Source organism: Astatotilapia calliptera, chromosome 9 (genome assembly GCF_964374335.1).
Source record: "Astatotilapia calliptera chromosome 9, fAstCal68.1, whole genome shotgun sequence".
In the NCBI taxonomy this organism is placed as follows: domain Eukaryota; kingdom Metazoa; phylum Chordata; class Actinopteri; order Cichliformes; family Cichlidae; genus Astatotilapia; species Astatotilapia calliptera.
The window spans coordinates 7,760,883-7,787,710 of NC_137430.1; the positions used below are offsets into that span (position 1 = coordinate 7,760,883).

At 39.8% G+C, this 26,828-nt stretch overlaps 1 protein-coding gene across 4 annotated transcripts; it reads left to right on the plus strand.

The window, feature by feature from the left end:
* The first annotated feature begins 1,886 nt into the window (after positions 1-1,886).
* On the plus strand, positions 1,887-22,415 carry LOC113029877 (outer dynein arm-docking complex subunit 2-like). 4 transcript variants are annotated; one of them, XM_080305913.1, is made up of 23 exons: positions 1,887-2,762; positions 3,372-3,619; positions 3,882-4,039; positions 4,390-4,594; positions 4,731-4,837; positions 6,471-6,607; positions 6,973-7,086; positions 9,156-9,286; positions 9,755-9,886; positions 10,031-10,162; positions 10,290-10,443; positions 10,847-10,993; positions 11,334-11,543; positions 12,432-12,665; positions 14,649-14,759; positions 14,871-15,025; positions 17,910-18,090; positions 18,183-18,244; positions 18,883-18,997; positions 20,493-20,681; positions 20,891-21,112; positions 21,734-21,881; positions 22,070-22,415. In XM_080305913.1, the coding sequence occupies exons 2-22, from the start codon at positions 3,396-3,398 to the stop codon at positions 21,857-21,859; spliced, it is 3,246 nt and encodes a 1,081-aa protein (XP_080162039.1). In that variant the 5' UTR covers positions 1,887-2,762; positions 3,372-3,395; the 3' UTR covers positions 21,860-21,881; positions 22,070-22,415. The 4 variants fall into 4 exon arrangements, with proteins under 4 accessions (XP_080162039.1, XP_080162038.1, XP_080162041.1 ...); XM_080305912.1 differs by having other exon boundaries at positions 21,734-22,415; XM_080305915.1 differs by having other exon boundaries at positions 9,159-9,286; positions 21,734-22,415.
* The last annotated feature ends 4,413 nt before the right edge of the window (positions 22,416-26,828 follow it).

The window sequence follows — 26,828 nt, forward strand, 5'->3', positions numbered from 1 at the left end:
ACTTTGAGAGTAGAGCAGAGCAAAGGAGAGTTAATGGTGTTGGGCAGAGAAGTGCTAGGTGGGGGAAGAGGAGGAGAAGCCACTTACTCAGTTTGTCCACACATTGCTGCTGATGTGTTTCACTCATTCCTGCTTCATAATTAGGATACTAGAGTAAAGGGGGACACAAAATGGCTGCTTTCACATACAGTAATGTGGCACTAACCCTCCACACTCCCAAGGCTGTACGCACAAGTGAATGAATGGGCAAATACGTTTTTCCCCCCCAAAAGCAATCAAGGTCAGTGGCTCATTTTTAATATGCGGAGATGTACTGGGTACTGGCAACAGCACCTCCAGGCTGTCTAAAGCTTGCACAGTGATGGGTTTAGGAGGTGCTAAGTAAGTGTATTTGACCAAATTTTCTCTTAAATTGTTAATACCACAAGTTGCTTTGCATCTTTTAAGGAAGACACTCTAGCCCTCCTGTTGTCCTCATGTCCTGTACACGCCTAGGGTCAAAAATGACCCAAACTCACTAAAAATCTAAAATCTGAAGAACCTTTACCCACTTGTCCCACACCTCTGTTATGGGAGCTATGTCTTGATGCATGTTCAGTCATCCAAGTAAGTAAATCCCCAAAAGTTCTGTTCATCTGGACGTAGCGTCTTCAGTGGGAGGAACATTTTGTCACTCCTCTAAGTGACGACTTTGAGTCTCAGCTGACTGCAGGATTTTCACAACCTTATAAACAGTACCTTTGAACAATGACTGAAACTAGCACCACTGAAAGAACAATGGGCTGTGAGGTCAGTTCCTTGATTATTAATGATTATGGAACCGACCTCAAAGCCCATTGTTCATTCAGTGGGCTAGTTTAAGGCAGCTAGTTTGTCATCACACATATTGCAGGTCTTGACTCGAGGTTATCAAACTGTATCATCCTTGAGAAAGTGTGACAAATTTTCAGTGGCATTTTGGTACTCACTGTATCTAAGAGACACACGTGGCATAGCCATAGTTATGGCTATTGCCAAGTTATGGCAATAGCCATAACTTCATGAAAAAAATCACAATTATAAATTATTTCCCAACACACATAAGATCACCCAGCAGCTGTGTTTTCATACACCTCTCACATGCAAACTATCACACAGAGTGATTTTTATAATTATCTCATTTGTTACACACTAACCTTCCACAGGCTAAATCCTGAACATTTCATAGCTTTTTATTTTACTGGTTTATGTGACTTACTAAACACAAATATTATCCGTGAAAAGTTTACTACACTTCTGTGATCATTAAAATAACAAAGTAGTACAGTACAGGAGAACTGGTGCCAGAGGAACAACCTCCTTCTAAACGTCAGTAAGACAAAGGAGCTGATAGTGGACTTCAGCACTAAGCAGGAGAGGAACTACCAGACCCCTGTCATCAACGAGTGCCCAGTGGAGAGAGTGGACAGCTTCAAATACCTCGGAGTTCACATCACGCAGGACCTGTCATGGTCCTGTCACATCAACACCATGGTGAAAAAGGCCCTTCAGTGTCTCTACCACCTCAGACACTTGAGAGACTTCCAACTGCCCTCCAAGGTGCTCAGGAACTTTTACTCGTGCACCATAGAGAGCATCCTGACGGGAAACATCTTAACCTGGTTCAGGAACAGCACCATGCAGGACAGACGACGAGCTCTACAGAGGGTTGTGCGATCAGCTGAGCGCACCATCCGCTCCGAGCTCCCTGACCTGCACTCAATCTACAGCAGACGGTGCTGGACCAAGGCCAGGAAGATCGTGAAGGACCTCAGCCATCCCAACAACAGACTGTTCTCTCTGTTGAGGTCAGGAAAGCGATTCCACTCCCTGAAGACCAACACAGAGAGACTGAGGAGGAGCTTCTTCCCGCAGGCGATACGGTCTCTCAATCACATCACCACATAATACTGACCCACACATATGGTTCTTACACACACACTGGACATTCCGGACATTTGTTTACACTAGTGGGCACTTCACAACTACACTGCGTGGTCATCTAATCAAATCACTCACTTAGTCACACGTCACTTAAATAAATCACTTTTAAGCATTTTTGCACTGCACAAGACACTTAAATATGTGGATTGCACAACCCTGGACATTACATTTCTTTCATTACCATTTATTACTTGTACAGCTGCTCTTATTGTTCTATATTTCTTCATATATTCTTATATATTTTCTATATTGTGTATTTTGTTGTACAGTTATTTTATTTTTAACTTTCTTTTTTTTTTAATTTTCATATTTATTTCCTATCCTATTCATAGTCTTTTATTTTAGGTCACGAGCAGTTGTCTAAGCATTTCACTGCATATCGTGCTGTGTATGACTGTGTATGTGACAAATAAAATTTGAATTTGAATACAGTAAGTGATTGGGTCGCAGGACATGACTTGTAGGCTCCTAACATGTTCACCAGCAGCTGAAAAGATTGCCAACTTCAGTAAGTGACAACAACAACACTTGACACCACCTTTCTTCTTCTTCTTCTTCTTCTTCTTCTTCTTCTTCTTCTTCTTCTTCTCTATATAAAAAGTCGTTTTCTATCGTCATGTGTCAACTGAAACAATTGGTTTTGTGAATTTTGACTTAACTCGCTTGCCGTTTCGTTTACCAGTGTCATGGCAACAAAAGTGGGAGGGGCACTTACTAGAGCCGATAGTGGTCTTGTTTCTATGGACACTGTGGTTGACTAGCTACCAGTAAAGGTGTTGTAAAGCAAGTTAAAATACACGGTAAGTTTGTACTAATACAGGTAAAAAACAGATAGTCATAACTTCATGACAGACAGCGGAAGAGACTTGCTTCATGGTGAATTAATGAGGAATACCTCGGTGTGGTTTCAGTTGTTGTATCTAATATTAGCTGAAGACCATCGGCTTTTCTAATAACGGGACTCTGTAGCATAAAAATACGCTTAACTGTAGTCACTCCTGTCCCAAGAAAGTGTGCTGGTGCTCTTCACAGTCTCGTTAACGCCGTTATTATAATACATTACTTGTTTATTTTTGCATTGCTGTCCTCTAGCGAGTTTTGATTGTTGGATATGTCTTTCTTTTGTTAAAGTTCTGCAGCTAACACAGACGTAAGGGTCTGGCTCTCTAGATTGTATTTAGCTATAATAATGATGGGAGGAGGGAGGGGATTATATAGTGTATATAGTACATGCCATTTATTTGAATGACCCACTATGGCCATCATGATACCAGTGCAAGCATCTGTCTTCTTTTTTTTTTAAATTATCCATGAATCCATCCAGAAATATTTATTTATTTCCTGTCATATCCAACAAGCAAACCAAGACTTAAAAGGCTGTTTTAAATGGTTCCTTTGTTAATGTTAAGTTTTAGAGTATCCCAGACACAGCGATGGGGATATCATTGACCAGGGCTGCCCAATGGACCATGGTCAGCTCCAGTACTGCAAAGCTGGCATCCACACCAATGAATGAGTCCTTGTTGAAAGAAATCCTGCACTTTGTGGAGCACTTTAGTTCCCAACACCCACAGGAAGCTGAACATGTGTTTGAGGAGCCACTCCAGTGGAGTACCACTTTAGTGCCGTCTGATTTCAAAACAGACTACGACATCAGGTTGGTCTAATCATGAAGTGGGCAGCTGGCTGGCTCTCAGTATTATGTGTCTGTGCAGGATTTGCTGTCACCATGGTCTCCAAATGTTTTTACCTTAGACATACTCAAAGCTGCATGTGGACTGTAATTAATTTGTTTTTCAGCTTCAGTAAGATTGAGAACGTTCCACTGTATTTCATCAGAAGTACAAAAACAAAGACTCAGATCTCCATTAAGCATTTCAGGCAATTAAAGTTTCTTTTTTGTTTTATTTCCTACTCAGTGACTCAGATGTTCAGTCCCACGAAAGAGATAGTGAGGGCCATCCACTCCTGCAGCTCTCTCCACCGACTGTTTATGTACGCAGCTTCAGCCAGCTCTCTAAACTGCTTCATCTGGCAGATGATAAGAAGTTGGTGGAGGTTCGGGCATGTCTAGAAGGTAAATTTGAGTCCAATTTGCATCCTAAGCAGTCCAACCACCAGCATTCCTCCATAACCCACAGACTTAATGTGTTTGTCCTCCTTGTTACTGTGTACAGCCATCCAATTATGCCACCATTGGTAATTCTTTCTCTGAACTAATATATATTTCTTTAACAGATGGACACATGATGAATATAGTAATACTTATTTCATACTGCCAGTGGATTTGTTATGGAGAGATAATATTAGCTTAGTTTTGAAAAGAAACAAAGTACAGTCAAAGCCAGCTGTTTTTATAGTTCAGAATGAATCCAACTCATAGCATTTGAATTTGAATCGCTAAACCTCCCCTCTTTTGTTGTTCAGAAAACAAAGAGCCCCTGGTTAAGATTCTTGGTAGGAGCTTTTCCTCTGACCTGGCGATAGAAGCCCATGACGATGCAGTAAGTGTGGTAGACAGGACGAAGGAGGAAGGCTTATCTAAGGACTTGGAGGTCAAGGTCAAACTGTTTCAGTTGTTCCAAGACATGGACAAACAGATCCTTGACAAGCTTCTTAAAGACATATCAGAGTGAGTGCTCCACAATATTTCCATTTAGACATGTTCAAGCACATTTGAAACAGCCTATCTGATTGGACTAGGAAGCATATTGAAAAAAGTAACTACTAATGAATTATTGTTTTGTTTTCCTTAATATTCACAAAAGACAAGTAAGGCTGAACCCCAAAGCAGTGAAGAATGAAGTGGAAATCCTTCAAATGTTCTGCGGTGGAGGGGATAAAGGGCTGTTGAAGTCGCTGCGATACACATCAGGTTTGAATCAGTTCCACATTTTACTGGAATACGAGGAAAGCAGTCACTGTTAACTCTAATGCTGCATAAAAGCTGTGTTCTGCTGCTCTCAAAGACATGAGAGACAGATTCCAGTTTACAAAGTCATTTTTCAGCTCAGGTATTTTGCTTCATTGCATTGCATTTAGCAGCATGCACACATAATGACACATTTTATTCTATTCTACAGAAAAAGCAAACAAACAAAAAAAACCCCATTCAAATCCGATTTATATTGCAAGTATAACTATAGACATCATAACCAATGATATCATGCTGCACTGTTAGATGTCAGTAGATTAGCTACTGTAGAAAACATCAAAAACATGAAATTTAGACTGGCTGCACCAGCTGGTGTGGTTCAACTACTGTTTGCGTAAAAAGAAAATTGTTACACACTATATTTTTACTTTAATTCAAAACAATTTATATAGTGCCAAATCACAACCATCACCTTTATTTTGTAAGCTAAGCACCTAAAATAATACAGAGAAAACCTCAACAATCAGACAGCCCCTCTATGAGCAAGACAGCAGAGAAATTTAAGTGTTTTAATATATTAATATTTCATACTTTAAGGCTGCCTGTTTGTTTAAGGGAGATGAACAACACATTATAATTTTGCATAATTATATCACAGATGATAGACTAAATAAATAGATTTTAGGTAGATGCTTGTGCATTCTTAAAGTCCCTTCACCTAATTTATTTAAAAGTATTTTATAGCATATAACACCTTTAACTCCAGAAAATCATAAATCAAAATATGGATATTACCTGTCCACAGATTCATGGTGACATAGCTGCTCTTTTAACTGTTTGGTATCTTCGCTTTGTTTGGTTGTTGTTGAAATGGTTTACATGATTTTCTGGCTGAGATTCGGAGGTTTCTATGGACACTACTCACGTCGGCACTTATATTTCTGACCTCTTGTTATAACCGATTAAACGCGATCTCCTCCCTTTTGCCCCCATTTTTCTGGGCATGGGTGCTTAAAAAAAACAAACATCTGTCTCCTATTTTTGTGTCACATAGGAAAGAAGCATCAATACCTGATAAGAGACTTATTAATTTGGCCTTGCTGTGTATTATTGTGGTGTTTGGTGCAGTTTTCTTGTTTTGTGGGGTTGTTGTTTTTTTCAAGTGGAGATGAATATCTCTAACAAGTTCATTTGTTCACATTTGCATATCTTAATTTTTAAGAGAAATGTGTTTGAGTTTGTATACTATATGCATATAAGGCAACCATTTCCTTTTTCAGTATTTTTGTGTGGTGCATTTTTCTCTGTTTTAACAAGAGGCACAAAGTACATTTAAGTCGACCTAAGATGGTTTGTTTTAATTTTTACATGGTCTTACTGAGGTGATGCAAAGTGAAACAGGCATTCTTTTTTTTTGGTAATGTGCTGGAAAAGCTTGAAAATGGACCTTGAAAGTGCTTGAATTTGATGCTCAAAAATGCGTATGAACCCTGGTTAGAACCCTAACTTGAGTTCAGGAGATGAGGCTTGAAGCTGAATTCTTTTTTTCTGTGAAATAAACTCGAAAATCAACAGACTGTACCTTTAACCATTTCCAAGGTTATTAAGTTGGCTTTCTTGTTTTTGTTTTCAGACTTTCAATTTTCAAATGGCTATCGTGCCCCCCTGTGGAGACAGGTGCAGGGTGACATTTGCTACCTTGTGATTGAGCCCTGTGACACTGAAACCCTCTACATTACCTGTAGCACTGCTGGGAGTTTTCTCAATGGGGTAAGACTAGAAGTGAAAGGTACGGAAGAGGATTAGGGCCACTGGAAAAAAAAAGTGGGCACGTCTTTTTTTTTCTTCTTTTCCTGAATTCTGAGAAAAAAGTCAGAATTCTAACTTTTTTCTCAGATTCTTTTTCCAGTGGTCCTAATCCTCTTCCGTAGAAAGGCAGTGTGGTCCACATTGTGATCTTTTATATTTCTATGTAAATATGACTTAAAACATAATCATTTCATTTTCACACAAGCTTTCAGATATGTTCTAACCTCAGCTCAACTGTAACTTTAACTAACAACAGCTGACATGTGAGCCACAATAAATTGTGGTTTTTGGAATAAAAAAAAGTTAATTTAACTTTGTTTTCACAGGGCATAAAACAGGAGGGGGAGGAGAATGGATATGAGCGAACAAGTGATGCTTATGAAGACCTGGTAACACTTCTGAAGAGCAGATCTCCACATTTTGCTGATAAAATAAACCAGGTAGAGTAGAATTATAGCAATTAACATAAACATATTAAGGTGTGTCTTTTTTTTTGCTGTGAATTGTAACTCTCTAAGCAAAAGTGTGTGGGTTCTCAAATGCCTCTTTGTCTTATGAACCTTCTCTCTAATCCTGTGATTTTATGACTGATGCTGTGTGATTCATATCTGTACACAGAGTTGGGATTCTGTAATCCAGGCTAAAAAATTTCGTTAGAGACCAAACAGACAGCAAAGCAGGGTATGCTTCTGGACATGACTTCAATGACTGAGCAGTTGTTAGTATATGAACCTGCAGTGTCCCTGTTTTTTTAACTTTTTATCAGACTTTGCTAATCAGTCAATAGTCTGCACCAACTCCCAGTTTATATTAGCATGTTGTACTACTCTCAGCCATTTAAGCTGAGTGAATGAATGTGAATTTTTTGCAATAGTGCAATACTATACATCTGTATATATGCCCAGATATACTGATGATAAGTGGACTACTGGAACTACTACTTGTCCATGTATGCCTTATACATGGACAAGGACTGACAACACAGAATTGATGGATGCTACTATTCCAGCCAATGCAGTAAGAGATCAGTTATCTTTAACACATGTGGGAACTATGGATGAACACAAAAGCCAACATCCACACTGCCCAAGAAGCACCTGGCAGCTCACTGCAATGACATCAATAAAAGATGAAGCTGGAGTTTAAGAGGCTATTGCACAGTGGAAACAGTAGTGAGCAATATGGACATAATGAACCAACTGTAGTAAAAGAGACCAGCAGAATTGAACTAGTTGATACCCAGCTGCCTACAGGGACAGAAGGATCTAATCTTTATCAGAGGAAAAAGATTGTGCCCAACCTCAAGTAGCCACTCAACCAAGAGCAGGAGTCCCCGGCTCACTGGCAAAATCCCATCAGTGAGGGAACATTACATCACCAGGATCATTAGCGAGGATATCAAGATGTCATTCAGACTGGGAACGTGTAGGCGAATAGCTGCAAAGAGAGGGAAGGTGATCCAAACTTGCTAGAAGATAGAATATCAGATAAAAAGTGCAGCTGCAAGTACCTTCTTATCCCACAGGCCAGTGGGAACTGAGGTGAAGTGAAGGCCTGCCATAGCCAAGTACCTCTAGAAGGTAAAAAAGGTTCTGAAAAGCAAACTGAACAGCAGGAATAAGATCATATGCTGATAGGGCATATGTATTGATGGAATAATAAGCTGGCCACAGGAGGTGATAGGTGGCATTGATGCCAAGACATAAAAAACTCCTTACAGTGCATTGAGGTCTCCACCTGAAGTCCGTGAAACCAACCCCCCTCTCTCTCTCCCTGCTTTCCTGTCTTTCTTCACTGCATCTGTCCAAATAAAGGCTAAAAGCAAAAAAAGGACAGCACAGAGACATTGTGTATAGGAAACATCTGTGCCGCATATGGACTAGACGTCCCCAAGTATCAATGGGAGAAACCACCAAAGTTGGCTGAGAACAACAGGGCTAATTTCCTGTAGTACTTTTGAGTTCCAGGCAGACAAGTACGAATTTGTCCATTTCTCATATAGTAGAACTGGAGAAAGTTGGTTAGCCTAGTAAAGTCAAACTGTGGGTTTGTATATTGACATACGTTTCCAATAGCACTTTGTGTTTTATAAAACACAAGCCAATGAAAAAAGCAATTGGGCATGCTTGGCTCTAGCTAATGCACAAACACAGCCCAAATAAATAAGTCCATATATTGTTGAGTACGGGCTCTTATGTCAATTTTGTGTTTTTAATTATAACTTTTTACTCTTTCGTGGTTTTTATATGAGTCTTCCTTGAGTGGCATGACCAAGACTTTGTCAGACATAGAGTTGCAAAAATGGATGGAAAATACAGCACGCTGATTGACAAGAAGTCAAAGAAATGCTAATCAGCTTAATCAGAATAGCTTTTTTTATATAAGCAAGAATTTGAGAAATGTACAGTCAGACTACAAAGCACTTTACAGTCAAATTTCGCTTGTTTTGTTGCAAATTGGAAGAGGTATTTACACTCATTCTTCAACTTCTCGCTTTCCCCCTTACCAGCAGGCTTCTGCAGTTCAAGAACTATCAACAAAAAAGGAAAAGACTGTGAATGAGCAACTACAGCTTGAGCTGCACACAACACGTAGGAACATATGTGAACCAAGACCAAGTGGTATCTTGTCTACATGTGGGTATGTGATGATTCCTCACTTAAGAATTCTTCTGAATATTCATTGCATTGCAGGTATTCTTCTTGAAGAGCAGATGAACTTTGATGACCATGATGCCAAGTCTTTAATGCATGTGTTTAGTGTATCTGCTAAGATGTTATAAAAACATCGTTATATGGTTTAGAAATTCAAGGGAAACCCTCTTTGCTCTCTGCTAAACACAAAACTTAGGAATAAGTATGAGAAAAGAATCCCCAAAAGATCTATCAAATTTGGTCTTTGATTGATAAATAGATCTAGCAAGGGCTGAGCTGTTGCAGCTTTACCTCAGGATATTTGTACCCATCTGAGGAGAAACTGGTCTTTTTAATCTTAATTGCTTAAAAAATGCTGAACCCTGTCCTGAATTGTTAAATAATGATTATGCCAGAAAAATGACCATCTCAAAATAGAAGTAGGTATAATGAGTCTTATTTCACATCATTACAGTAAAACAGAGGAAAATAAAGGCCATAAGAGTTCTGAAGAGGAGGAAAAAAGTCTTAGACAAGGAGCCAAGAGCAAAATAAAAGCAGAATTCTCTGCATCTTCTTCACCTGGACACATGTCCTCCCAAAAACGGTAAGATCTCTTTTGTCAAAACCTACAAGGGTTCCTTCTTGCACTGCAGCTGGGCTAAATTAAACTAAGCAGAGGTTAAAAGTGCAAGGGATCTGATTGTAGCCATGAAGCAGCTATAATGACTCTTATTTCACCTCATTATAGTAAAACAGAGGAAAATAAACCCCTTAAGAGTTCTGAAGATGAGCACAAAAATCTAAGACAAAGAGCCAAGAGCAAGACGAAAGCAGAATTATCTGCATCTTTTTCACCTGGACACGTGTCTTCCCAGAAACTGTAAGTTTTCCTTTTAAGAGTTTCCTCTAGATCTGCAATTGGGGTAAATTCAACCAAGACGTTAGACATATAGGGTTTTGATTGTATGTCTAATTAAAAAGGCAGAAGTTGCTCTTGTGTATTTTAGGAAGACATCAGCAGGAGCCCTGCCAGGGGAACTTTTCAGTGAGAGCTCCACTGAGAGTGAAGAGGAAGAGGAGCAGCCATATCGCCATCCAGAGACTAACACAGACCTGCCCTCTGAATACTGGCAAATCCAGAAACTGGTTAAGTATCTCAAGGTATGATAAGTTCACTCTGCACAACAGAAGCAAACTCAGGTTTCACAAAAACCTCTTTGTGTGTGTGTGTGTGTGTCTGGACGCCACACAGCACAGTTATTTATAGTTTGCCCAGTAGTCATTTTATAATATCATTACCATTAGATGCTGAAACCTACCATGAGCCAAACTGAACACCAGGAATTCAGCAAATCATTTTTTTTCTATCAGTGTTAACCAGCACAACGCTAAACACTTAAAGTACAAGGCTGTGGCATCAATGAAACAGCTCCAGCATGTGTAGCATTATGAAAAAAAACAACAGAGTAAGAGGGAAGAGCAGTATAAGAGAATGGAGAATTCTTAATGTTATTTCCTCCTCTCCTACTTTTTAATTCATTTGTGTTTGAAATTATTGTTTCAGGATGGTGACCAGATAGTCACTGTTGACACTCTTTGTGCCATGATGGACTTTAATTTGATGCAGGAGTCATGCCAAATGGCTATCCAGGACACAGGTGGCCTTAAAGTCCTCCTTAACTTGCTGGATACAGATGAACACAAATGCAAAGTGAGTTGCCATGACAAAGTTGGACCTGCATGGCCTGCTGGCATGAACAGAGCTGGCCATGTGTGCCAGCCTGTGTTTTAGTTTCAGAAACATGAGTGCAAGGTAGAAAGCATGCTGTTTAAAAAATGGGGTAGCAATTATTCTATAGCATTCCTAATGAGATGTGTGGGTTGGTGCTTTTCAACTGGGTTGTACTGCAACATTTTATCTACTTTTAGTGGAAAGTTTTGCTACTTTTTTGGCTACTAGAGACCTCTTGTAGGCATAAGTTTCTTTATCATAAAACAAACATAATTTTTAACTGGTTATATTTAATATTAATGTGTGTTCTTGTGATTAGATCGGATCTCTAAAAATACTGAGAACCATCAGCCACAACTCGCAAATCCGTCGGGTTATTGTTGACATGAAAGGCGTGCAGAGCATAGTGAAGATCCTGGACTCACCAGTCAAGGAACTGAAGGCCTTAGCTGCCGAGACCATCGCTAACGTGGCCAAGTTCCGCAGAGCAAGAAGAAATGTCAGGTTATATGGTGGTATCAATAAACTGGTGAGTGTAAGCACAGTAAAATGCAAGTTCAGAGTGTGACATGGCTCAAGCTCTACAATCCCATGGTGAGGAATGCAGCAGGAAAAAACACTGCAGATTTGAGCCTGATCTTTCTGTACTGGTAATAACGAAAAATGTCCAACAGTGGCAGATTTTCCTTGAAAACACAGGTCAGCTTATTTATGATGTAGTATTTCTTTGTAATAACCTCAGAAAACCTGAAAACTTTGAGAAAAATTCTGTTTTATTCTGATGAAATCCATATATTAACATAGTTCAAAGGTTTTTTTTTGTTGTTTTGGCTTCCTTGAAGTAAAGAATTATGTTCCCTTTTCACACAATAGATGCCTGATAGTGGTCATCAGTTTTTTTTTTAAATTAGAAAGTGGGTGCTGGGTACCAGATAGAATGTCTCCTACATCCTCTGACCTGCATTTGTGATTATTGATGGAGGGATCTTTGACTGGACTGCCTTCCTAATTTAGCCACCATGTCTTGTTTATTTTGTTCAGCTCCAAATCAAATGAACACAGAATGATGGCTTTAAATGGTCACACTGGGCTTTTCAGCATCAACATCTATCCTGACAGTTTTCCACTCCTAACTTCTCTGTTGTTTTAATTCTCCCTGAATGAAATGTTCTAGTAACAGAACTTTAATCCCACCCATCATGACCAAAAATGAGCTATTTCCATCTGGAACCATCAATTATTACCCAAATCTAGCAAATAAATTTTTTGAGTTTAGTTCTTGAATTTGTGTTAGGCTCACAGATCTTATATGTAGAGAATATCAGATTAAATACAGAGTGTGTTTGCTTGTCTGCACACAGCTTCATCTGTGTGTTTATATACATGTAAGTTTTGGGGTGTCTATATCTCCAATCAGGTAAAGCTGCTGGACTGCCTTCCTAATTTCGCCAGCCTTACTCCCAGCCAGGAGGAGGATATAGAGGTGGCCTGTTGTGGGGCTTTAGCATTATGGAGCTGCAGCAGGAGCACCAAGAACAAGAAGGCCATTCGGAAGGCTGGGGGTATCCCTCTGCTGGGACGCCTGCTCAAGTCTCCACTTCAGAAAATGCTTATTCCAGTGGTTGGCACCCTACAGGAATGTGCTTCAGAGGTGAGAGGGGCCTAGGATTGACAACAAGTCGTCAAATTAAAACATCTATTCAAAGTGTTAAAACAAATACTGCAAATCATTTTTATTAAATGACAATGCCAGTAATTTCCCTTTCTTTTTTATTGTAAATACATTTATAGAACTGATAATAGTTTTGCATTTTCTAATTAGTTTTTATTTTTATTTCATTTTAACTTTAAAAAAAATTAAAATTTAGTTTCAGAGTTAACTTTCTTATTTACATTTTCTTTGTTGTTGTTTTAAAATGTTTAGTTTTTAGTTTCTGCTGGTTTTCTACTAGTTTCAAAGCTTGTGACCATAGGTGAGGGTAGGGACGTAAATAGACCGGTAAATCGACAGCTTTGCTTTCACATTTAGCTTTCTCTTGACCACGACGGACGAGTACAGCAGCCGCAATCTATTTGTCAATCTTCTGCCCCTGTCTTCCCTCAATCAAGGGAACAAGAATCCCTCCACTTGGGACAGCAACGAGCCCCTTATCTGGAGGGGTCAAAATATTTACCCTATTTCTGCTGATGGCCATGGCCTTAGACGTGTAGGAGTTAATTCTCATATTCACTGGTTCATGCTCGACTGTGAATTGCTCCAGTGTGAGCTGGAGACCACCGCCTGCAGCCAACAAGACCACATGAGATACTGGGTGCCACGAACCGTAACTTTCCGATGCTTGGTTGTTCAAACAAATTCTGTGCTTAAAGGTTATGAACAAAATGTGTGACATAGGAGAGCACTGGATGAGCACAAAACAATTCTGACTTATTGTCATTCTTTCCTTAACTCTCCCCACAAAGTTGGAAGCATGAACTTGTCAGAAATGCTTTGGTATGCTGAAAATGTTTTAATTCCTTCTACTGGAACTAAGGGGCAAAGCCCAAGTCCTGAAAAACAACCACACACCATAATCCCCCATCCACCAAACTTTACACTTGGCACAGTGCAGTTAGTCAAGTATCACTCCAACCACCAAACCAGACTCTTCCAGCCAGAGAAGCATGATTTTTCACTCCAGGCATGCTTTCCAACACTTTGCATTGCACTTATAGATGTAAGGCTTAATTGGAGCTCCTCGGCCATGGAAAACAAATCCATGAAGCTCTCTATGCACTGTTCTTGAGCTAATACCACTAATAGTTGACTGTCGGCTGTCTAGTAGCTAGGAAGTATTCATGGCTGGACTTGTTGCACAGGTGGCATCCTATCACAGTGCAACGCTGGAATTCACTGAGCTCCTGAGAGCAACCCATTCTTTCTTTCTAATGTTTATAGAAACAGTGTGCATTCCTAAGTGCTTGATTTTATATACCTGTGACCACAGAAGTGATTGGAACACCTACATTCAGTGATTTGGATAGATGAGTGAATACATTTGGCAATATAGTGCAGGTCCAATAACAGAACACCATTTGGTTTTACTATTGTTGCCTATATGAGTGTGGAAGTCTCCTAGTAGGAAAACAGAGGCTCCAGACAGAGCACTGTCGAGCACACCACCCAGCAACTCCAAGAAGGGTGGATACTATGGGTACACTGGGTACTCCAAGCGCAAACAACATCCAGGACCTATTCCCTGGCTTGCAGGTGCAGGGATCAAACGCTCTTGTCCACTGATTAAAACTCTAATTCAAGGATGCCCACCGCAGCCCACCACCTCCCATTGAAGGCAACTCTAGACTAGAACAGAGTCCAGTCCTTCTCTAGGAGACTGGTTCCATAGCTCAAGCCATGTGTTGAGGTGAGGCTATATCTAGCCAGTATCTCTCAACCTCACACACTAGTTCAGGCTCCTTCCCCACTAGAGAGGAGACTGGGAGGCTGGGACTCAGTCGCCAGCCTCAATAGCCACCAATTGGTCCTCCATGGCCTTCACTCTTGGCTGCTGCCTGAGACACACTGAGCCTAACCCTACAGCACCTCATGGTTCATTCATGGTTATGTGATCTGTTTATTCTTGTGTCACTACAGGAGAGCTACAGGAATGACATTCAGACTTTAGGCATGATCAAAGATTTGGTCAGAAACCTAAGCAGTGACAACGATGAGCTACAAATGCACTGTGCCAGTGCTATCTTTAAGGTACCGTGTTTCTTGTCTGTGTCTTGGATCCATTGGAGAATAAAGGATTTGGACTAAAAGAGTTCTATACAGTGTTAACATAGCTCTCACTTCTTTCTTTTTGCTCTGCAGTGTGCAGAGGATAAGCAAACCCGTGACCTGGTGCGCAAGTATAAAGGTCTGCAGCCACTGGTCTCACTGCTGCATAAAGCAGACAACAAGCAACTTCTGGCTGCTGCTACCGGAGCAATATGGAAATGTTCCATAAGCCAGGAGAATGTAACTAAGTATGAATACCTCAGACAGCACAGCGGTACCACTCATTAACACACACAGATTTTAAAAGAGAATATAAAAGAGACACGAAGAACAATGTATTCATAACTTTTTAGTGTTCCTTATTAGATGTAACAGATTAGTATGACTTTGACAAATCTCTTGATGAAATAGTTTGATAGCAGTAAAACACTGAATCGTCCACATATGCCCATGCCTTTCGAACATATGTTTGCCAGAATGATGCAGTCTGTGAACACATGAGTAGCAGCGGTGGATATAGAACGCATCCTGCCGACTTCTGTGCATGAGGGACATTATACCATCACCACATGTTATTTTTATAGATTTCAGTTTTTTCCACAGCTAAACAAAAGGATCAGCGTGGATGCTGATTGCATAGACGTCAGGATGTGTTGGTTATTCCCTTCAGTTTAGCAAATGAACTCATAAGCTAGTCTGTTGTAATAATTGTTATGATTTAAAAAAAAAAAAGTACTATATGAAGTTGAAAGCTTTTTCCTGAGGTGAGAAAATGCATTTTTTCTTATGTGTAGTTCAGATTTTAGTGGAATTCTAAAAATAATTAGAAAAAGGGTTCAGTAGCACTCACAAGGCTTTCTGCACTTCATATATCATAACTGACACAATGAAAGCTTAACTGGCCATGACTAATTTAGCAGCTTAAAACACTTGTTGTCAGTACAGGGTCTCTGCCTCACTTAATGAATTGTCACACTATAAAACAGTTATCCAGCTACCGATAATGATAATAATAATAACAGAAGAAGCGCTCAGACAGTGCAAACCTCAGCCAAGGCAGCTCACTCTCTGGGCTGTATTTACTTTCAAGGAAACAGTATTGTTCCTATCGTTTTCTTTGTTCTTTGAAACTGAGGTCAGAGGTCAAATGTTACATGATATTTGGATGAAAACTATAAAGTAATATTTAGAATTCCCATATGCCAGTATCACTTCCTAAATGTTTCCACTACAAACAATGGCAGTAGAATTTTAAGCAGTTTACGACATAAAAGACATTTTATGAACATTTGACCATGAAAGAGAGGTGAGAGGTCCAAAGTAATGTGATATTTAGAATCTCTTATATGCTGTTATCATACAAACAATGGCAGTAACAAACATAGTTTTAAATAGGTCTTTGTACGGTACTTTCTCTATGTTGACAATACACTCTACACTTGAAGCTATTTACCAATTTTTGACCAATTAATGATCAACTCAACCTTTGAGACCTCGGAGGATGTTAGCCAAACTTTAATGGATAGTAAACATGACCCCACTCTACAGCCTTAGACATTTTTATAAGGATTATAAAAACAATTTTAGTGTTTACAGAAAGAATGACATGCATGCATGCACACACGCACAAACACTTTCACGTACATAACCTCCATGGGAGAAGAAATGATGCCATTAATCTTATGTAAAGCACATTTAGTGACACTACAAAGACTAAAAAACACTTTGGTTGTCCTCACTCTAACTTTAACTTATCACAAAGGTTGACAGCGTTCTCTCATTTTGTGGTTTGGTTTCCGTGTGTTGTGTTATGTTGTGTTTTTTGGATGACATGCACAGCTGGATATGAATGAAGGTGAAATTGGCCGCCTCTTCGGGAGGAAACCAGCATGATGTACAGCAAATGTTTTTAATTCCCACTTGAATGTGTAAGTGGATCTGTTTTTTCGAACTCTCTCAGGCTTATCACTTAACCTTCTAGGACCTGGCGTCCACATATTTGGACATCACATTTTGGGTTATTTAGACCAAAATACTCAATTTTGCTCGACAAGGGCCTGATATCCACTTACAAGGACATTATACTGCTACTGTTCTATCAAAATTTTAAACGAATATCCTCATATGTGGCTCTTATTTTTCTTAAAAACAAAAATAAGGCCCCAATGTGACCAAATATCAAAGAGAAATGAAAAATGCATGCCGTAGAGGAGTGCGGGTCTTAGGAGGTTGAAATGTCTAGGTCAGGCAAAAGTTTGGAATGAAGCGACAGAGCCATTACTGTCAAAAAGGAAAGGCTGTTAATGGTAACAGGGTTTTAGGGGCATGCGCTCATTTCAGAATCAGTCACAGGCTGAGTGGCGTACTGAAATGACAATCATTTTTGAATATGTTTTGTTACAGGAGTATTGAGAGGGAAGTCGACTTTCTTCTCTTTTCCGTCATTAAGTTCATGGTCAAATGAGACCCTGTGGCCCACTGCAAACAACAGGATGTTTTTTTCTTTTCTGTGACTGATGATTTACATGGTCTGGACAGCAGCACATATTAGCCATTTTCTTGATTAATGATAATACAGACATTGATTCCATGGTGCAGTTAAAAGGCAAAACTGGAGCCACACAGTGTGCTGGCTGTTGACATTTTACATTTATTTTTGACTTGGTTTTCTTCCCATTGTAGATATGCATGTGTTTTCCTAGTATTTCATGCTGGATTTAGTCAGAAACGGCATGAAAGGAGAAGGGGAGTAGAGGTGGGTTGCAGTGTGGCTTGCAGATGCAACTAAGTCAATGCTAAGTTTGAGTAGTATGCCCTGCATGGGGTTCTAGACATAGTGATAGTCATCAGTCTGTTGTTCAAACCACTTCACACCGTGGTCCAGACATGGTTCAGACTAGTGAATGGATTAAAAAGTGAGATAAGAAGTACTTTATTCATCCCCTGACTTTCCACCTATGTATTTTTTTGCTGCCAATGGTAGCACAAATGTTTACAGTTCCCAGTCTAGCACAACCTGGTAAACACTACTAAACTCTTAGTGTTGTTTTACATTCTTTGGTTAATATAATTAATTGCTAAATTATTCTAAGTGATATCATACAACCCCAGTTTTGTCTTCTTTCCTTAAAGGTTTCAAGAGTACAAAGCCTTGGAGATCTTGGTGAATCTACTAACTGATCAACCCGAAGAAGTCTTGGTCAATGTAGTGGGAGCCCTGGGAGAATTTGCCCAGATACCTGCTAACAAGGCTGCCATCCGTGAGTTTGGAGGCATCAAACCACTAGTTAAGTTGCTCACAAGCCCAAACCAGGTATCTAGATTTTTTTTCTATTTTTGCATTAATGGTGATGCCATGTTTACAACTTGCTCCTTTACCGATTCATCTTCCTGTAATCTAACCAGGCGCTGCTTGTGAATGTTACCAAAGCAGTGGGTGCCTGTGCAACAAATAAGGATAACATGGTGTAAGTCTGTCTCTTTCTGTACATCACAAGTACAATTTACACAAGACAAACTGCCTGTTAAAATGTGATGTGTCTGACTCATATATTCATACACTCACATATTCTTGACAATACGGTCATACCGTTTTACAAAAGAATGACATCAAGTCAAGGATCTAAACACGGTATCATTAACTGGTCATGCATTGATGCTTCAAGAAATCTCCTGTTTTTTACATTTGTAATTATGCAGGTAGGTTACCCTGTTATCCCCGGCTTAATGACAGGTTTTAAAAGCTTTGTTTATTGTACCTGCTGTGTTAAATGTGGTTGTGGTTTAATTCCCAGTGTTTTACTATCGGCCTGCAGTCACTGTTAGGAGGTGAGCTGGTCAGACTAACATACCTAAACCTAAATACAACTTAATGTCAGAATTCACGTTGTTAGTTATCTATTAGTGCTAACTAACAATAAACCCATTACATGTGTTTGGGATAAAAAGCCCAATAAAAAATTGTTAGTATGATAAAATATAGCCAGTTACTGTGGGGAGTTTCACACAGTGGGCAAAATGTGTTTACAATTGTTTATTTGTTTGTTCATTCCGTCTTTCATTCCCTCTTTTCTCACAACACTTCCATGTCTTTCTCTCTCTTCAGAATCATTGACCAGCTTGATGGAATCCGTCTGGTGTGGTCGCTGCTAAAAAACCCCAGTGCAGATGTTCAGTCTAGTGCTGCTTGGGCTCTTTGTGCATGCATTGAAAATGCAGAGGTATGTATTTCTTTAGTTGTCTGTGACTTAAAACTGGGTCTTTTGTGTCTCCTGTTTGTGTGAAGTGAAGCACATATTTATCCTGTAAACCAAAGAGTTCTGCAGTGTTTTTGCCAGACTGAGTAAATATCCTGTGGCATGGCTTCTGATTTCCCAGCTGAAAATCTTCTCTGAACATGCTACCAGCTCCAGAGGCACACAGTTGGGGTGGCTGTAGCTCAGAGGACAGAGCAACCATGCACAGAATAACATTAACCGTGGTATGTTAAAAGCATAGAAAACATATAAACTTATGAAATGCTGTAAATTAAATATTGATGTACCCACTGTGTCCAAATCCAGTGGACTACCACCTTTAAACCTCTAGCTCAGCAGTTTGGACATTTTTGTGTTGTTATTGTGTGCCAATATTTGAACAAGGTTATGCTAAGTTGTGTGGTTAGCAAGGCCAATCCATATTTTGGACCAGTGTAGATTCCAGTTAAATTGAGCTTTAACACAGAAAATAATTTAAGCATCAGTTACTCGTGTTGTTTGTCAGAGTCCACTTCAGTGATTTGAAAGTTGATAGATCGATAGATCGATTTATAGATAGATAGATGATAGATAAAAATTAAAATTAAAAAGAAAAAAAATGTGGAGGAGTTCAAGTATCTCGGGGTCTTGTTCGCGAGTGATGGGAGAAGGGAGCCGGAGATCGACAGACGGATTGGGGCTGCAGCTGCAGTAATGCAGACGCTGCACCGGTCCGTCGTGGTGAAGAGGGAGCTGAGTGTAAAGGCAAAGCTCTCAATTTACCGGTCGATCTACGCCCCTACCCTCACCTATGGCCACGAGCTGTGGGTAGTGACCGAAAGAACGAGATCGCGGATACAAGCGGCAGAAATGAGCTTCCTCCGAAGGGTGGCTGGCCTCTCCCTTAGAGATAGGGTGAGAAGTTCGGCCATCCGGGAGGGGCTCAGAGTGGAGCCGCTGCTCCACATCGAAAGGAGCCAGCTGAGGTGGTTCGGGCATCTGACAAGGATGCCTCCTGGGCGCTTCCTGAGTGAGGTGTTCCAGGCATGTCCCACCGGGAGGAGGCCCCGGGGCAGACCCAGGACACGCTGGAGAGATTATATCTCTCGGCTGGCCTGGGAACGCCTTGGTGTTCCCCCGGATAAGCTGGAGGAGGTGGCTGGGGAGAGGGAGGTCTGGGCCTCTTTGCTTAGGCTGCTGCCCCCACGACCCGGCCTCGGATAAAGCGGATGAAGATGGATGGATGGATGGATGGATGGATGGATGGATGGATGGATGGATGGATGGAAGAAAAAAAATGTAAATGCTTGCATTCTGTTTTTATTTACATTTTAAAAGGCATCCTGATATTTTCTGGAAACAGGGTCGGGCTTTGTTAGTACTTATTCACTGGATCCACTGGACTGGATTCTTAGGACTGCTCCCCTATTGATCATCTTCTGTGTTCATTTGCAGCTAATAACAGACTTTTTGACTCTAGGATGCAGGAGAAACTGCACGCTCGCTCATCGGTGGATTCCAACTGATTGTTAAATTGCTGAGCTCAACAAACAATGAGGTGCTGGCAAGTATTTGTGCTGCCATCTGCAAAATAGCCAAAGATGAGGAGAATCTGGCAATCCTCACTGATTTCGGGGTTGTCCCATCGCTGGCCAAGCTGACTAACACAGTAAGAACACCTCACAGCTGGAGAAAAACAACAGGGTTGTAGTGTTGTTGTCAGTATTCATATACCGTCTTTATGCTGAGTTTAGGTGCTCTTTAATCACTCACTGCTGTATGAATCCAGCTAATGAGGGGTGCATTAGTAGACACAACTTGTTCTGGGCAATGTAAAAAATGCTGTCTGGGATTCAGTAGCGTCTTATTTCTCTCCAGACTCATGACAGGCTCCGTCACCATCTTGCTGATGCCATCGCACAGTGCTGCATGTGGGGCAGCAATAGGGCATCATTTGGTGAGGCTGGAGCTGTGGCACTACTTGTGCGTAACCTTAAGTCAAAAGAAGGCTCGGTACAGCGGAGCACAGCCATGGCCCTGTATCAGCTGTCAAGGAATCCCAACAACTGTATTACCATGCATGAAAAAGAAGTAGTTCAGGTCAGTTACAGTGCTGTGGTACCTAGATATCTGACTCCAAAATTCAGTCACATTCAAACTGCTTTTTTGTTTCCTCCATTTAGACTTACATTTTTATTAGATTTTTTTTAACGGGTGGTAAGAATGTGCCAATTTAAGAAATACTTTTTAAATCTGTGTCTATGTTTGCCCTTATTAATGTACCAGTTAAGAGTTGCAACACTACTCCATAATGTATATTTGGATTTTAATCACATGAAACACAAATGTTTCACACACACTCCTCGACACTGAGCAGACTGCTTTTGTATTTTTCTACAAAATAATGTGGTTATAAGTAGAAGAACAGCAGTTTTTTAGATTTTAACCGGACTTATTCTGTAAGTTCACAGCTTTTTCATCCACAGGCTAGCTCACTTCATCTTCTGGTTTTTCTGGGAAAATCCTAGGAATGCCTTGCCTCTGCTTCTTTGCTAACCACACCGATGTGTGGACTGGTGTATTATAATGCATCTCATGCTTTGAAATGTGATGTGTTTCTGGTGTTTTAATTCAGTTTTGAGAAACACTCTTTAGTAAATGAGATTTGTTGGGAATACATTCTTCTGCTGGTTGTCAGCTCTGTCCTGTATACTTCCACAGCCACTGATCCACATGATGGGATCCGATGACGAGGAGCTTCAAGAAGCTGCTGCCGGCTGTGTGCGCAGCATCCGACTACTGTACATGGCTAACAGGAATGCTGAGTTATTCACTTTTAGAAACTGATCACAGCAACACCGCTGGATATGTAAGAGGGACTATACAAAAATGATCAGCGCAGTTATGTAATGTGTTACTTTAAAGAACTGTGTTTTTCCAGGCTTATCAAATTTCGTTTGGACCATTTAATTGTTAGAAAAAAAATTCCTACCTTTGAAGATCTCATTTGTTCATATTTTTTTTGCTTTGAATCAACATCTCCTCTTTCCTTTACAGGTATCTCTTTCACCTCTCCCTAAAAGCCAAAATTTGCTCTCAGTTTAGTTCAGGTTGAATAAGTGAACGTGCCTACAGAGCCGTCATGGTTCATTACTCAACCCTTTGGCCTGAGACATCGATCAGTGAAAACTGTGGGCCAATAAGGAGCGTCACATGCCTTCTGAAGGTGGGTGTCATGTTGAAAAGGAAGTGTATCCTGTTCAATGTCTATTTTAAAAATGTATTTATTTTAAATATATCTACATTTCAGAAAATCTCATCATTCGAAACTGAGTAAATCCAAAATGTTTCACTTAATCACTTTGTCAAAAGATTAAAATTTCTTGTATTTAATCTTCCAAAATTTGGTGCAGTTATATTCTTGTCTGGTAACAATAATAGACTCAGCTGGCTCTTTTCTTTTCTCGCCTTTAAAAAATGCTACATTGTCTTCTTCCACACATAAATCAATGTATGTTTTGAAATAAGTCAGATACAAAATATCACATTCTGCTTTATTAAACGGTATTCTGCCATGTTCAGATTTTTGAAAGGTTTAAAAATAGGTTACACGTTTAAATGAAACACGAAGTTGGTAAGAATGAATTTGTTCAACTCACAGACAATGAAATCAAACAGAAATCAGGGCATGAAATGTAAACATTTTTATTGACATTAACTTGAAGCGCTGAATTAGTTGTGTTTTCGGTTCAATTCAGTTCACTTCAATCTGTAAGGGAAAGTAAATGATGGTCTTTTCACACTGTAAGGTTTCCTTACAGTAATACACTGTAAGGAAACCTTACAATGTATTACTGTAAGGTTTGGTACCTTCCAGTGTTAAAAAGAAAACCCCAGCAGACACACCCCTCTGAGCAAGCACTCGGCGACAGTGGGGAGGAAAAACTTTCTTTTAAGAGAAAGAAACCTCCGACAGAACCAGGCTCAGTGAGGGGACGGCCATCTGTCGCGACCGGTCCGCGGAGTTTCATAAATGATCCAATTAATTAAAGAGCCATTATGATTTTAAAAATGGCTCCAATTAGTTTTTAAGAAATGTTTTCAGTTGATTTCCCTACATTACAGAAACCTTATTGTGTCTTTTGCTCCGGCAAAAAAAATTGCGTGCAGATGCTAAAAATTGGCGGATGGAACCCGGTTTCTTAGATAATTTTGCTATTTGGTTTTTGAACACGTCCACGATTGTTTCCTCAACTATTGGGTACTGTAACTGCATGAACAGGAGAACGTTCTCAGGCGTTTTATACTTTTTGCAAAGAGATTTGTAAACCAGCTTGCTGAGGTTTTTAAAGTTCTCCAATGGAACTTTAACACATTCTTCTTTGAGTTCTTTCCAGACTACAGTGGTAAATCTGTTTTGGATGGCTTCAATCATGTCTGGGGGCATGAAAATGCCTGCCTTATCAAAAGCACACCTAATCACGTCCCCATTACAGAGTTCCACAGAAAGTCTGTATTTTTCTTCTTTCTCACGTGATTCAACTTCACACGTGTCTGTTAATGCCAATAGGTGTTGTTTGAACACACAAAAAACTGTGGTGTCACTCAGTGATTCATCTAAAGCAGTTAATTTTTCATTTAGATCACTGAAAATGTCCTTGGCAACCTTTTCCAGCACTTCTGGGCCTAAAGGCACTTTAATGTTCTGGATTTCAGCCCAGACCTTCTCCAACAAACGTTCATGCAGAGAATCGGAAGAGGGGGACACTGATATTTTAGCAAACTCTGAAAACACAGTTTGAATAAGTTTGCTCAGCCATATTTTATCCTCAGAGTTGTTTTCAGCCGGCACGCTTTCATGTTTAACAGGGGATTTCTGTGGGGTTGGAGCTTTTACAGAACTAGATGTATATTCAGAAGATGGAACCAGGTGTTTTTTGAATGTAGAAATGATCGTTTCTTGGTGTTTTTCGTCTAAAACCATGGTGGAGAAAACAGCATGCTCTGGAATAGCCAGCTCCTTACAGATGTCAGAGAAAATGACAGTTTCCACATTTTCTGCGATTTCTACATCTTTAGACTCCAGCTCAGGCCAGAGTTTGTCAAACATTTTTTTCTTGTAATTTTCAGCAGAGAGATGTGCTGCTTTTTCGGCCTGAAAAATCACACCGTCAATGACTGACTGTACGGTGTAATCCATAGGAACGTCACAAGATGTTACTGGATTTTCTATGGCGCTTTCAACTCCGTCTGCGGAGCTGACAGAACTTGACTGACGCCTACAGCGCATCCACGGGTTTTTGAGTTTTTTCTTTAACCCACCGCCACGTGCAGTCTTCCTTCGCTTGACTATTTTTCTGCCAGCAGTGGCAGAGGAGACGTCAAGTTCAGGGGTGGCCTGGGAAGACCCCTGGTTTGCAGCTGTCGACTGCGAGCACAGGGTCACCATGTTTGCCACAAATTGAGAGAGCTGTTGTGTGGTGACCTTGTCTGCGCGACCTAACATAAACTCGTCCCACTGCCCCGCTGTAATGTTGTCGAACAACTGGCGCACAAGTGATTTCACAGCACTTACTGTGTCATCAGTTGTACAATTATCCAGATTACTCCTAGCTTTTATATTTTTCATTGTGTTTAAATTTCTCTTTGCTTCGTGAAAATTTATTCTAGGTTTGTTATTAAGCAAGTAACTGCGTTTGAACCCAAGCGGTGTGTGTGTCTAGACATTGCCTTGCCTTCTATATATAGATTCACGTCGCCTGTGACGTGACTACTCCTTTGATCCCTGGTTGTGATGTCATTTGATCTGCGTTTAACCCCGCCCACCCTCAAAGAAAAAACGAGAAACTGTTGCCTAGCAACCGCTACACGCTGTCTGAGCCGCAGAACCGTTTGTTTGTTTGTTTTTTGTTTTTTTTGTAAAAGTAGGGAAAAATGAATTGCATGGGTCTAAGGCATGCATGCCAACCGTCCCGATTTCTCCGGGAGTGCCCCTTCCGAAAATCTCCCGGAGCCACCATTCTCCCGAATTTCTCCCGATTTTCCACCCGGACAACAAAGTTGAAAAACCATATCCCAGAATTCAAAGCACGGTCCAGCCAATTCCAGTTTCCAACAATGGCGGCAGCTACTTAGTGTTAATATTACTCTTATTATTCTTTCTGGGTCGCAAAATAAACTTTTAACATATTTTCAGGCGAGAATGTAGGTGTGTAAACCTTAAATATCTGAGCCGGCGAGAGCAGCAAACCCCCGCGGTTTTCGCTACTCAGGTTAAACATGATAAGTCACTTGGATAACTTAAAAATGTTATTGTCTGGCTTTTTTCAGTGTTTTATTTATTCGTGAGTAAATCGGTTTGGCTGAGATGATTAGAGTCAATAAAACTTTATTAAGCCCTCTGGAGGATTCCTGAGTATTTCACACAACTGAATAAACGTCAAACAGAAAACCGATTAAACAGAAGTGTGAGATGGTCGAGAATTTGCGCCAAAGTCCGGTTATATTTTAGATAGCAAGCAGCAGACGGCAGAGTTGATCTCCACCGAGAGAGCTCGTGACGTAATTCTGACCGTCCAATTTCACAGTCGCTCACTTCAGCCTACCTGGCTTTCGGAGGACCCGGCGCACTTAGACCGCGAAGGCCTCGGGTGGATATGGCCTCTGAATTTTGACACCCCTGCTGCTTCCAGCCGGACAATAACAACTATGAAATTTAACTTACTTTATCCGATAAATAAACACTGTAAAATTAAAGTTTTGTTGTTGTTTTTTAGCATATATATATATGTATATGTATATATATATGTATATATATGTATATATATATATATATATATATATATATATATATATATATATATATATATATATATATATATATATATATATATATATATATAATTTTTTATGTTTGTGTGCCACCTTAACTATATGAGGATCAAAAGCTAAACAGTCTCCTCTGTGGCCCCTTCGTATCATTAGGAATAAGGGGCCCTGCGTGGAAGGCAGTGGATGAGATTACTGATGTCTGAACACAAAAATACAGATACTGAAGCCGCAATGTAAACCTAAGGTACCTACCATTCTCCAATACAGGGTTTGTGTGTTATATTTTCAGTGGGCTGATTGCGCCATCTAGTGATTATTTTTTATCATCACATTCTTAAAAGACATCTGCAGTGTAGCATGCTTTACTTAACTTTACTTAACATCTTATCTGGACATATTTGGAGTTTACAGTGTTATTATACTATATATATATATCTATATCTATATATATATATATATATAGATAGATAGATAGATAGATAGATAGATAGATAGATAGATAGATAGATAGATAGATAGATAGATAGATAGATATATATGGTGTATCGACATCTAGTGTATATAATCAGTGTGACTTTTTCCCTTGAAAAATCTAAATAAATTGCACAATACATTTTAAGCAAAATTCCAGATGTAGCAAATACTATAAAAATTAAGAATACATTTTATAACAAATTTGTCAAATGGTTCAATAATCTCAAAAGAAAAAAGGAATTTGCCTTTTCTTTTCTCTCCTTTAAAAAATGCTACATTGTCTTCTTCCACACATAAATCAATGTATGTTTTGAAATAAGTCAGATACAAAATATCACATTCTGCTTTATTAAACGGTATTCTGCCATGTTCAGATTTTTGAAAGGTTTAAAAATAGGTTACACGTTTAAATGAAACACAAAGTTGGTAAGAATGAATTTGTTCAACTCACAGACAATGAAATCAAACAGAAATCAGGGCATGAAATGTAAACATTTTTATTGACATTAAC